The sequence below is a fragment of the Monodon monoceros genome, unplaced genomic scaffold (assembly GCF_005190385.1).
Source record: "Monodon monoceros isolate NGI ecotype Baffin Bay Population unplaced genomic scaffold, NGI_Narwhal_1 Super_Scaffold_3, whole genome shotgun sequence".
Classification (NCBI taxonomy): domain Eukaryota; kingdom Metazoa; phylum Chordata; class Mammalia; order Artiodactyla; family Monodontidae; genus Monodon; species Monodon monoceros.
In genome coordinates this window covers 71,955,428-71,967,925 of record NW_021703780.1, presented here as the reverse complement: position 1 = coordinate 71,967,925, position 12,498 = coordinate 71,955,428, and the positions used below count along the sequence as shown (strand labels likewise).

Genomic DNA, 12,498 nt, shown 5'->3' with positions numbered 1-12,498 from the left:
AACTCTCACCAGCACCCTGCCACACAGAGCGGGAAATTCTACCATTAAACATCACTCCTGGGAATTAAGAAATTCTCTTATGGGGAGCTAAGAAAACAGTAATACTCTCAAGTTACAAATGCTTGGGGCTTTACAGTTTATCAAGAGCTTTCCTTCATATCCTGTGAGTTATAGTTAAGGCAAGGGAAGCTTAGAGAGGGGAAGTAACTCAGAGTCATACCTCCAGGATTTGAACCCAGGTCTCTGGACTCCGGGTAGAGGCCTGCGGTGTTTCTTTCTGCAGAGTGAATGTGTGTGCATCTGACCAGCACCAGGCTCTGGGAGGCGGGCCGGATAGGCAGGGAGAGAAAGGGAGAGACAGAGGCTCGGTAGCTGGCACTCACTAAGCTGCCCAGCCAGCCTCGTGCTGAGCTATCTATCCTGCTTCACACCCTCCTAGCAATCTCCCAGGGTAGCCCCCGACCAGGAACAGCACGGTCACAACCACCAGAGGGAGGCAGGAGGACAGGAGAGTACATGCAATGAGCTCAACCAGGGAGAGCTGGGAGCCGAGGGCCTGCCAGGCCGCGCCTTCAGTCTTCTGTGGTCCAGCCCCTCCAGGGGAGGAGAAAGGGGCCGGGCCACCCGTGAGAGGCCTAGGCCTGCAGCTAGAGGCCAGGCCAGGCCGACTGTGCAGACACAGGACAGAGGTGAGTCAGGTGAACCGGGCCATGGGGCCCGGGAGGGACTGGGAGGCTCCTGAGGACTGCACCCTCCCCGCAACTTCTACTGACTCTGAGAGCTGCTTTCTACCATTCGACCCCTATTTCCTAGACGCTACCTGTGAGCCGGGCCCTGTGCTAAGTGTGAGAGCCACAGCACGAATGTGACAAAGATCCTGGCCCTCTTGGAGTTTACCTTTAAGTAGGTAGAGACAGCAATAAACAAAAACATAGCAAAGGAGCAAATTATGTTACGATAAGTGAAAAGAGAAAAGGTAGAGCAGAGTGAGGGAGACTGGGAATGCTGGGGGAAGGGGCTCGGGATTTTAAACAGGGTGGTCAGGTGGGCCTCACTGAGAAGGTGGCACTGATGAAGGACTTGCAGAGGTAGTGAGGGAGCCATGGGCACATCGGGGAAGGAGTGTTCCAGGCAGAGCACACAGCCCTGGCCTCTAGAGGCTGGAGGGTGAGGGGCGAGGCCTGGGTGTTGGAGTACAGCAAGGACGCAGCGGCAGTTAGAGCGCAGGAGGAAGACACAGGGAGAGAGGAGACAGGCTAGAAGGCCCTGCAGGGATCCAGGGGGCAGCTGACGGGGGCGCTCCTTGAATGTGCCAGGCCCTTTGTCAGCATCCCACAGCCCTGTTGCCCACTTAGGGGTGTCGGTTTGTAAGCCTGTGGATGAATTCCATGTGCTATTGTACGTGTGGCTGCGTGACCTTACAAAGTCTCCTCTCTTCCCGAGGCTCCTGTCCTCTCTATAAAATACTTGTAACGACAGCAGTGTATCTGCAGGGTTGTGGTAGAGAAGAACAGGAATCAAAATAGTGGCCACCTGCAGGCTCTTGGGACCCCACAAAAGCAGAGCTGGCCTCCCCAGGCACTCACTGCCTTGGGACAGGGACATTCGAGTGAATGAGGAATTGCTCCTATTGTCCACTCTAATAGCACCCAGTGGGGGCACCGAAGGGCTGCTCGGTTCTCCCAGGGGGCACTGCCATCGGGAAGGTTTCTTAGAGGAGGTGGCCCTGGAGGCTGGGGCTCACTAGGAACACCAGGGGAAACAGCGGGGGCAAAGGGCAGGAGGAGAGGGAGAGGAGGCCTGGGTAGGCGGAGTGGGTGGATACGGGGCAAGGGGCGAGAGGTGGTGAGATGGCAGAGGGCATGGACTCCATACAACAAACAGCCGGCCCCAAGGACCAGACTCCCAGCAGGGTACGAGGTAAACAACGTGACTGCAGTTTAGGAGCTCACCCTGGCAGCCAGAAGAGCAGAGGAGAGGCACTGAGGCCAGGTGAGCGACGAAGGTGGCCGAGGTGGTAGCCAAGGGAATGGATGGAACAAAAGCATCTGAGAGACTCGAGAAGTAGAAAGGACTATACCTGCTGGTCGCCGGGCTGTGGGGAAACAGGGGCTCTGAGAGGCTGAGGGTTTGCTGTGAAGGACACAGGGCCCACCGTGGCTGTGGAGGACACACAGGGGTCCCGGAGGAACATGGCACAGGCAAGGGCAAGCTTCCTCCCCTCAGCTCCGCAGTACCCCTCAAGGCTCACGGAAATGGGCCAAACGAGCCTGGGACTTAGCCCCCTAGGTGCGGCTGTAGCATGGACAGAGCATGTGTTCTGTGGTCGGACCCGGTCCAACTCCTGGCCAGCAGTAGCTGTGCAGCTAGAGGCCATGCACTTAACCTCTCTAACATGAATTTCTTCGTACGTGACCTTCATTGGCTTTATGTGAGAATTTCCCCCAGGCAATCAGACCCTGTCCAAATCTTGGCTAGAACGCACTGAACTACTGTTTACTGAGCAGTTACTGCATACAGTCCTGGACAGTGCCTGGTACACAGCCAAGGGCCACAGGGGAGAGTGCGGGGGTGGAGTGGCACACGAGCATTTAAGGGAGGTTGCTTTCCTCCAAAGCAGGCCTCAGCTGACACTCAGCCCTGGGCAGTTCCCCCTGCACACAGGTTCGTAGCACAGCCCAAGGCTCAGAGCACCCAGGCCACAAGTCTCTCTTCTCAGACACCAGGCAGACCCGGGCTAGGATGGGCAGTCCAGTGCACCGAGTGTCAATGGGGGACACCTGGAGCAGGCAAGTGCACCCTGACATAGAAAGCGAGAGGCACATGCAGTCCTTCTGCGTGGAAGAGCTCACCAACATCCTTGATGGAGGGGCCCAGAACACTGCACTCCGGAGGAAAGTCGGTAAGAGAAGGCTGGGGAATGGAGCATCTGCTTCGTGCCCATATGCTTTTCTTGGAAGAAGAGTCCCTCAATAGCAGTCCCACCTTCAAATAACAAACTCTGCTCTCAAAATTCCACTATTAGAGATTCATTCCTTTGGACTATGAAGGCATCTTTAACATGTCAATATTTCCTGAGCCCCTCTGAGGGATAGAAGAGTCCTAGGCAGCAGAAGACCTGGATAGAGTCCTTATTCTTCCACTGCATAGCTTTGTAACCTTGGGCATGTCACTTTGCCACCTCTGGACCTCATTCATTGCATCTGTAAAATGACAGCAATGTCTGACTTCCTTTCCACATCCATGAGGCAAGTGGATGGGAAGATTTGAAGGTACCAGGAACCTCACCCAGGACTCTAAGCCCTCTCTCTGTTCTCTGTCCCTGACAGAAAGCATCATTCACAGTGACCCAGAGCTTAGCCTGAAGGATAATTATTTCATGACCCAGAATGAACGTTACGAAGCCGCCATTAAGAAGAAATTCCACATCCAGATGTTAGCACAGCGCCTGGGCTGGTCTGAAGACAGTCGTGAATTATATTACGCTAACAGGTGCTCACACCCAGGGCAACCCCACCAGAGAGGAATTCACCTGGGACCCCCCAGAAAACCCAGCCCATGAGCTATTTTCCCCAACAAAGGTACTGCCTGTTGGGAAAGAAGGATATCAGGTGTCCCTTCCCTCCTGCACCCTGCCAGCCTGAGGGTACTGGGGCCCTTGTCTCCAATGGGCTGTTCAACCACTGCGTCTCTCCCCTGCAGAAGCCTTTCTGGAGATCTGGGCTTAGCGTTACAATTCGTCTTCCAGAAAGCGCTCAGGAGCCTGGGCTCAGAGGAGCAGATTGCCAAGTGGGACCCACTCTGCAACAAGTTACAGATCCTTGCGACATACGCCCAGACAGAACTGGGGCACGGTGAGCCAGGGCTGCTGGGTGCTGTGTACAGGTGTGCACTGCACAGTTCCAGAGGGCCCATTCACATCTCACTAGTCATAGATTTATATATTTAATATGAAGATGTTACAGCAGGTGGCAGTTAAAGGTCTTGAGGAGGGGGTGATTTTTTCTAATTTACACGAACATACTGTATGATCTAGTGGTGAGGCAAGGTGTTCCTTCTGGAAATGTCAGCCACCATTCCCTATCATGGGCTGGCCATGTGTCCCCCAAAGAGCCCACCGGTGAAAGGAGAGAAATGCCTGTTGAGTACAGCTGGGAGCTACCCGACTCCATACTGCACTGATGCCTGGGGGCTCCAGGCCAACCTAGACACTGCGCCCCCGGTGAGATTCCAACCATGGCCCAATGTCTAACTCCCCTCCTTGATGCCCAGGGACATATCTTCAGGGCCTGGAGACTGAAGCCACCTACGATGCAGCCACCCAGGAGTTTGTGGTGCACAGCCCCACGCTGACTGCCATCAAATGGTGGCCTGGGGACCGTGAGTATAGTATCTCTTCATCCCCCCACCCCCCGCCATCTGCCCCCAAGGAGAACAAAGCTGGACCGCAGAACAGCACTGACTTTGATGTGCAACAGACCTCAGGTTGATTCCCTGTTCTAGGCTGGTGACCCTGGGCAAGTGAATACGTCTCCCTGAGCCCCAGGTTCTTACGTAGTAAAACAGGTGGGATATGAAGAATTTCATCAGTGAGTGGCTGAGAGGCCGCCAAGGGAACTTTGAAATAGCTGAGGAAACTGACCCAAACTTTGGGGGCTGACGGTCAAGGTCTCTCTCACATGCACACTTCCCCCACGCCCTCCACACACAGCACTCGCCACAGCCCCTGTTCCTCTCATCTCCCAAGTTAATGATTAAGCTTGCCACCAGCCAGCACACAGGGTACAGTCAATGCAAAAAACGTCCCTCCCTTCCCCTGCTCCAGACACTCAGAAGGGCTCAGGCCCATCCCCAGCGCCAATCAAGCCACCGGTGCCACACCACCCCCTGTGGCCACCAGGTGCAGGCCGCACCCACCATGCTTCCCAGTCTCAGTGATTTGCCAAGCCCCAAGGAGCAGGGTTCCACCAGGGCCCTCTTCCTCTGATTTGAGAATACATCTCTGAGGATACATCTGTGGCACTTGGCGACACATTAGGTGAACACTTATATGGGAAAAAAAAAAATACAAGTGTGAGGAGTCCAACTAAAGCAGAAAGAGAGAGAGGGAGAGGTGAGAGACAAGCAGAGAGGGAGAAAGACTGAGAGAAGGAGAGAGAAGTGGACAGACAGGCCAGAGAAATAAGAGAGCGATGCTCGGGGCGGGGAGGTGGGGCGTGGTGATCAATGACCACTGACAAAACTGCAGAAAAAAAGAAACCAGCCTTTGAAATCAGGCAGGGTTCAAACCCGGGCTCTGCCCCGTTCAGGCCAGTGACCTTGAGCACATCACTCCGTTCTCTGAGCCTCAGTTGCCTTTTCTGGAAAATGGGACTTCAGCTTACCTGCCCTGCAAAGACCGCAAAGCACCAGCACAGGGGTGGTACCACCTGGATTTTGGTAAATGCTAGCTATCTGTATTCATATTACTACGCTGATGGCAGAGAGAGTCATTAAGAAGTTTTTGAGGACAGAAAAAAAGCAAGCTTGTTCATTTCACAGTGCCCTTTGCAAGTCGCTGCTAGATTTGTTTGGCTCTTTGGGGGTGGTTCCCCCTCTTTGTGAACAGGGACTTTTTGAGGTCTCAAAGGTGCCCATCTGCTAGGGTGGGCAGCAATGCACACATCTCCCTATGACTTGGGACCCATGTTCTGACCACAGATCCTGACATACGTACCCCAGCAGCTATGATATAAAAATCCTGTCTCCTTGATTCCAAAGGAAATGACTCAAGAGCACACACTTCAGTCAGAAGACTGCAGTAAGGCCAAGTTTTAAAAGATGCATAGCTTTTCCAGATTGCTCCATTTGGGGTGATTTCATTAAAATCCATTGCCTCTGTCAAGCTTTGCCTTTGGAAGAAAGAGCGGCCAGAGGGCATAGAGGGCTTTCGTCCCCTCAAGATCTCCATCAGCCTCCTTGAGCCTTCCCTAGCCCATGGGGATCCTGCCTGTGTATCGTAGGGTGGTTCCTATACAAACCTGACGTTTAGACAGAACCCCCTGTATCTCCAGCCACCAACCCAATGCATTCCAGAGCCAGACACTCACATTAAAGCTCTCTGGATGGTTCCAGTCATTTCCAAGGACGAGTAAAGGCCTTATGAATCAAGGGGTATCCTGACCAAGCACCCCTTGGCTGCCCTGGATGCTACCACCTCCACTGCCTGGCCCCAACAAGCCAGTCCAGTCCTCAAGCTTCTGAGCAGGCTGTTCCCTCTGCCTTGCATACCCTGTCCTGTGCGGCTCCCCTAGAAAACACCCTTTGTCCTCCTCGTGCATCCTCCCCTGACCCACACCCTCCAAGGTAGTTCAAACAAAGCCCCATTCCAGCCTCACAGAGTGTCCTGCCCTTCCCATACCACCACACTGGTCCTCACAGACTAGGCCCACACCCAGGGCCCTGATGGGGAAGGTTAGCCTGCCTGCTCTGTTCATCAGGGATCACGCTGGGCTTCTCACCTCTCTACCCTCAGTGGGACGGTCGGCCACCCATGCCCTGGTCCAGGCCCAGCTGATCTGCTCAGGAGCCCAGCAGGGCATGCATGCCTTTATTGTGCCCATCCGGAGTCTCGAGGACCACAGCCCACTGCCAGGTAAGCTCATGCTGCTTCCTCCAGGACCCCTGCCAGGAGACCCCACCAGGCCTCCCTGTCCTGGGGGCCCCAGAGGTCCATGGGAGAAACTGGGGCATGTCTCCCTTGGGCAGGGAGGGGTCCAGTTGTACAGGCCTGGCGCTAACTGGCTTGATGACTATGAGCAAGGTTCAGCACCTGACCTCAGCTTGGTCACCTGCAAACAGGTATGATAACCCCAATGTCACAGGCTGCTGACAGGCTCAGATGAGCTGGAATGTGGGTGTTGGTACCTAACACACAAGCACTCAACTGATGGACGTTCCTACCTCTGCCTCCTCCTAGGAATCACCGTCGGAGACATTGGGCCCAAGATGGACTTTGACCACTCGGATAATGGCTTCCTGCAACTGGACCATGTGCGCATCCCCAGGGAGAACATGCTGAGCCGCTTCGCACAGGTGGGGTCCCGGGGAGGCTGCAAGCCTGCACTGCCTGGAGAGGGGACAGAGGCACCCTGTAGACTGCTGCTGCCTCCGGGCCCTTCTCTATAGAGCTGAGTTTGGGGCACCCCTCCCAGAGAGGCTCTGGTGTCCCACAGACCTGAGTAAAAGCCCAGCTTAGGAGCTTTGTGATTTGGGGCCAGTCACTTGGCCTCTCTGAACCTCAGAGTTCTCATGGGTAAATGCTCACCTCATGGGGTGGCAGCGCAATCATGGGGTAGGGTGGCAAGGCAATCTGAGGAAAAGAGGAACGGCCTGAGGATGATGTGCATATCTACCTACAGCGCAGCCTGGACACAGCCAAGTGCTGGAGGAAGTTCTGGAGGTCTCCATTTTGCCAGGCATTTCCACGGGAGTGTGGGGAGCTGTGGATTGTGGGGAGGTCTGGGGTGTCACAGGAGAGGAGCAGTGAACCAAGGCACTTGGGCAGTGGCTATTTAGCAACAAGCACAGGAGCGTTTCAGTTTTAAGAATCAGCGTGGCCACACCAGCACATTCTGGCTGGCGGCTGGCTGTGTCTATCCCGGGTGAGCAGTTTGAGGACCGTGGTGCTTTCAGGGCATGGAGGACCACAGTTCTGGGTGTGGGGAAGGCTGGGGAGCCCTGGCTCAGACCCACTGCCTGTCCTTGGTCTACCAGGTCTTGCCAGATGGTACCTACATCAAGCTCGGAACAGCAAAGAGCAACTACCTCAGCATGGTGGTGGTGCGGGTGGACATGCTGTCAAACGAGGTCATACCACTGCTGCAGAAGGCCTGTGTCATTGCCATCCGCTACTCGGTCATACGCCACCAATCCCGGCTCCGGCCCAGGCAAGCGGCGCCCAGATGAGCCACCGCAGCCCGGGCTACCTCGATCCCACAGTGCCTACCCCCTGACACCAACCCTCCGCCAGAGTGGGGTGCTGGGAGCACATGTTACCCCCCCCTTGCCCACACATTCGCCTGGACCTGGCCCATCTGGTCTGTGGGGTCTCTATCTGGCTCTCTCTAATCCAGGCTGACCAGCTGGCCCAACCTATGTCTGTCAGTGTCTGGCCCCATCAGGCTCTGTGTGATCTTGTGTCTCTGGCCCTGTACCACCAGATCTGACTCAGTCTGTCCAACAAACTCGGACTGTTTCAATCCAGTTGGGTATGGCTGTGACTGGCTGAGTGTATCTGGATCGGCTGGGCACCAAGCTGTGGGTGAATGTGGCTCCCGAGATTGTTCTGTCAGGTGTGAGTGACTGTGTCTGGAAAAACCCGGCTGTCACGTCAGACTATGTGGCTGCAGTTGATTCTGTCTGGTTGTGACTGCCAACATCTGACCATGGTACGTCCACGTCTGCACCCATTTTGTTGTATGTGGTTCTGTCTGGCTAATAGGTCTACTCCATGGCACCAAAGGGCTCACTGTACCCTCTGCTTTGATGTGAGTATGTGTACGCACGCATGTGCGCGCGCACACACACACACACACAAGGTTATCAGATTCAGCAAATAAAAATACAGGACTGCCAGTTACATTTCAATTTTAGGTAAACAAATAATTTTTTAGGGTAAATATGTCCCAAATGGGCACATACCCAGGATGCAGCAAACTGGAGCCTGGGCATATGGGGCCGCAGCATGAGCACCGGGAGAGAGGGCGGGGCTGGACACAGCATAGCTGACCGAACTCATGGAGCAGAGACAAGCTTTAACCTGGCAGTTCTCGCCCCAACTATAGTAAGCGCCCCTTGGCAAGTCCTTTGCCCTCTCTGGGCCTATCTTCTCACTTGTAAAGGAAAGAGTGAGGTTACCAGGACTGGAACTTGAGGATGTCTGGCTCAAGAGGCCGGTGGTGTTCCACACCATGGGCTCAAGGATCCAGAGTTCTCTAACGCAAAACGGGCTGAGGGTCAAACACCAGGCAGACCCGGTGCCACCCTCAGCTCCGCCACTTCCGGGAGCTTAGATTAGCCACCCCACCTCTTTGTCCCTCAGCTTCCTCGTCAACTAAATGGGCGTGACAAAAACGCTCTTCCAGGGTGGTGTTAGGGCTGAAACGCAGTGAAGCATGCCAGGCCCTCAGCCCAGGGTCCTTTACTGGCAAACCCAAATCACCCTCAGCCAGCCTGGCTTCAGAATCCCGGGCTGAGGGAGTCTTCTCTGGGGGACAGGGGAGCTGGGAAGGAGGTATTGCCAATGATATCCTGTCGGAGCCCAGTCTTCTGGGTTGCATAAGACTGGGATGGTTATAATAGTACATGTCCAGGTGAGGGGCTGCTGGCCCAGAGAAGAGACACCAGGTTTCTCCCCATCAGCCACGGGAGGCGTCTCACATTCACATCAATCCACTAATAGTTACCGAAGGCCCCTAATGCTGAACAGAGTCTCTAGCCCTGAGAACACAGCAACGGACAAGGCGGGTGCAATCCCTACCTCGGAATTCCATCCAACCCAAGTTCACATCCTCAGAGTTATCAATTAGGTTCCACATATTTCCCAGCACACAGCACATGCACCTGGACAGTGAAAGGTCAAGGTTCAAATAATCAAGGCTTCAGGGCCACAACCCCTCACCCAAAATCCTTGAGGCCAGATCTGTTGGAATTCAGAACTTTCCAGATTTTTAGCAGGTTAATACGGTGCGTATACTGTAAACCTCCACAAGGGGCAGCACCCATAAGCGGACATGTTAATATTTCTACAGTGAAATGTGTGGATATTCATGTTAGATGGAATTTTAAGATTATTACTAGCGTCACGTCAGTCTACGTCAAATTTTGCGGTGAGCTATAAAAAACTGTCCATTTTTAAGGCTTTTATGGCATTGGGGATATGGGAAGATGGATGTGGCAGGTAGCAAATCTTCTGCTTTTCTTCCCCTCAGTGACCCAGAGGCAAAAGTCCTGGACTACCAGACGCAGCAGCAGAAACTCTTTCCTCCGCTGGCCAAGGCCTATGCATTCCACTTCGTGGCAAAGAGCCTCTTGGAATTCTTCCATCGCTCCTACAGTTCCATTCTGGACAGAGACTTCAGACTCCTGCCTGAGGTTATACCTGCTTTCTCTGGGGGGCAGGAGCTGGGACCATGGCTGAAATGGTCCTCCCACTGGGAAGCAGCCCCAATCCTGCCCCCATGGGCTCTTTCCACTTTCTCCCTCTGCAGACTTCCAACATCCCAGGTGAACTGTACCCTGACGTATAAATCCACCTACATCTGGCCCCCAGGAAGCTCCAAACATGTTAGAGGAAATGATCACAGATAGTGTATAGGACACAGGTGCACAATCCCTGGTGTGTTCTTTTGTTTTTATAAATTTATTTATTTATTTATTTTTGGCTGTGTTGGGTCTTCGTTGCTGCGCGCAGGCTTTCTCTAGTTGCGGCGAGCGGGGGCTACTCTTCCTTGCGGTGTGCGGGATTCTCATTGCAGTGGCTTCTCTATTTTTTTTTTTTGAATTTTATTTTATTTTTTTTTAATACAGCAGGTTCTTATTAGTTATCTATTTGATACATATTAGTGTATACATGTCAATCCCAATCTCCCAATTCATCACACCACCCCCAACCCCGCTTTCCCCCCTTGGCATTTGTTCTCTACATCTGTGTCTCTATTTCTGCCTTGTAAATGGGTGCATCTGTACCATTTTTCTAGATTCCACGTATATGCGTTCATATACGATATTTGTTTTTCTCTTTCTGACTTACTTCACTCCATATGACAGTCTCTAGGTCCATTCACATCCCTACAAATGACCCAATTTCGTTCCTTTTTATGGCTGAGTAATATTCCATTGTATATATGTACCACATCTTCTTTACCCATTCGTCTGACAATGGGCATTTATGTTGGTTCCATGTCCTGGCTATTGTAAATAGTGCTGCAATGAACATTAGAATGCATTTGTCTTTTTGAACTGTGGTTTTCTCTGGGTATGCCCAGTAGTGGGATTGCTGGGTCATATGGTAATTCTATTTTTAGTTTTTTAAGGAACCTCCATACTATTCTCCATAGTGGCTGTATCAATTTACATTCCTACCAACAGTGCAGGAGGGTTCCCTTTTCTCCACACCCTCTCCAGCATTTGTTGTTTGTAGATTTTCTGATGATGCCCATTCTAACTGGTGTGAGGTGATGCCTCATTGTAGTTTTGATTTGCATTTCTCTAATAATTAGTGATGTTGAGCAGTTTTTCATGTGCCTCTTGGCCATCTGCATGTCTTCTTTGGTGAAATGACTATTTAGGTCTTCTGCTCATTTTTTGATTGGGTTGTTTGCTTTTTTAATATTGAGCTGCATGAGCTGTTTATATATTTTGGAGATTAATCCTTTGTTGATTCATGTGCAAATATTTTCTCCCATTCTGAGGGTTGTCTTTTCATCTTGTTTATAGTTTCCTTTGCTGTGCAAAAGCTTTGAAGTTTCATTAGGTCCCATTTGTTTATTTTTGTTTATATTTCCATTACTCTAGGAGGTGGGTCAAAAAAGATCTTGCTGTGATTTAGGTCAAGAGTGTTCTGCCTATGTTTTCCTCTAAGAGTTTTATAATGTCTGGCCTTACATTTAGGTCTTTAATCCATTTTGAGTTTATTTTTGTATATGGTGTTAAGGAGTGCTCTAATTTCATTCTTTTACATGTAGCTGTCCAGTTTTCCCAGCACCACTTATTGAAGACACTGTCTTTTCTCCATTGTATATCCTTGCCTCCTTTTTCATAGATTAGCTGACCACAGGGGTGTGGTTTTATCACTGGCCTTTCTATCCTGTTCCATTGATCTATATTTCTGTTTTTGTGCCAGTACTGTATTGTCTTGATTACTGTAGCTCTGTTGTATAGTATGAAGTCAGGGAGTCTGATTCCTCCAGCTCCGTTTTTTTCCCTCAAGATTGCTTTGGCTATTCGGGGTCTTTTGTGTCTTCATACAAATTTGAAGATTTTTTGTTCTAGTTCTGTAAAAAATGCCACTGATAATTTGATAGGGATTGCACTGAATCTGTAGATTGCTTTGGGTAGTACAGTCATTTTCACAATATTGATTCTTCCAAACCAAGAACATGGTATATCTCTCCATCTGTTTGTATCATCTTTGATTTCTTTCCTCAGTGTCTTATACTTTTCTGAGTACAGGTCTTTTACCTCCTTAAGTAGGTTTATTCCTAGGTATTTTATTCTTTCTGTTACAATGGTGAATGGGATTGTTTCCTTAATTTCTCTTGCTGATCCTTCATTGTTTAGTGTATAGGAATGCAAAAGATTTCTGTGCATTAATTTTGTATCCTGCAACTTTACCAAATTCATTGATTAGGTCTAGTAGTTTTCTGGTGGCATCTTTAGGATTCTCTATGTATAGTGTCATGTCATATGCAAACAGTGATCCAGTTTTACTTCTTCTTTTCCAATTTGGATTCCGTT

General features: G+C 51.4%; 1 protein-coding gene across 3 annotated transcripts in view; it reads left to right on the top strand.

Moving 5' to 3' along the window:
- The first annotated feature begins 642 nt into the window (after nt 1–642).
- The window catches only part of ACOX2 (acyl-CoA oxidase 2), a 35,617-nt gene continuing 23,761 nt past the window's right edge, over nt 643–12,498 (top strand). Inside the window, exons 1-9 of one of the 3 annotated variants that reach the window (XM_029242233.1) lie at nt 643–689; nt 2,720–2,902; nt 3,330–3,492; nt 3,703–3,854; nt 4,273–4,380; nt 6,515–6,634; nt 6,959–7,074; nt 7,756–7,928; nt 9,972–10,134. In XM_029242233.1, the coding sequence (XP_029098066.1) occupies nt 2,743–2,902; nt 3,330–3,492; nt 3,703–3,854; nt 4,273–4,380; nt 6,515–6,634; nt 6,959–7,074; nt 7,756–7,928; nt 9,972–10,134 (1,155 nt within the window). In that variant the 5' untranslated portion in view covers nt 643–689; nt 2,720–2,742. The other 2 variants (XM_029242230.1, XM_029242234.1) reach the window with 2 other exon arrangements.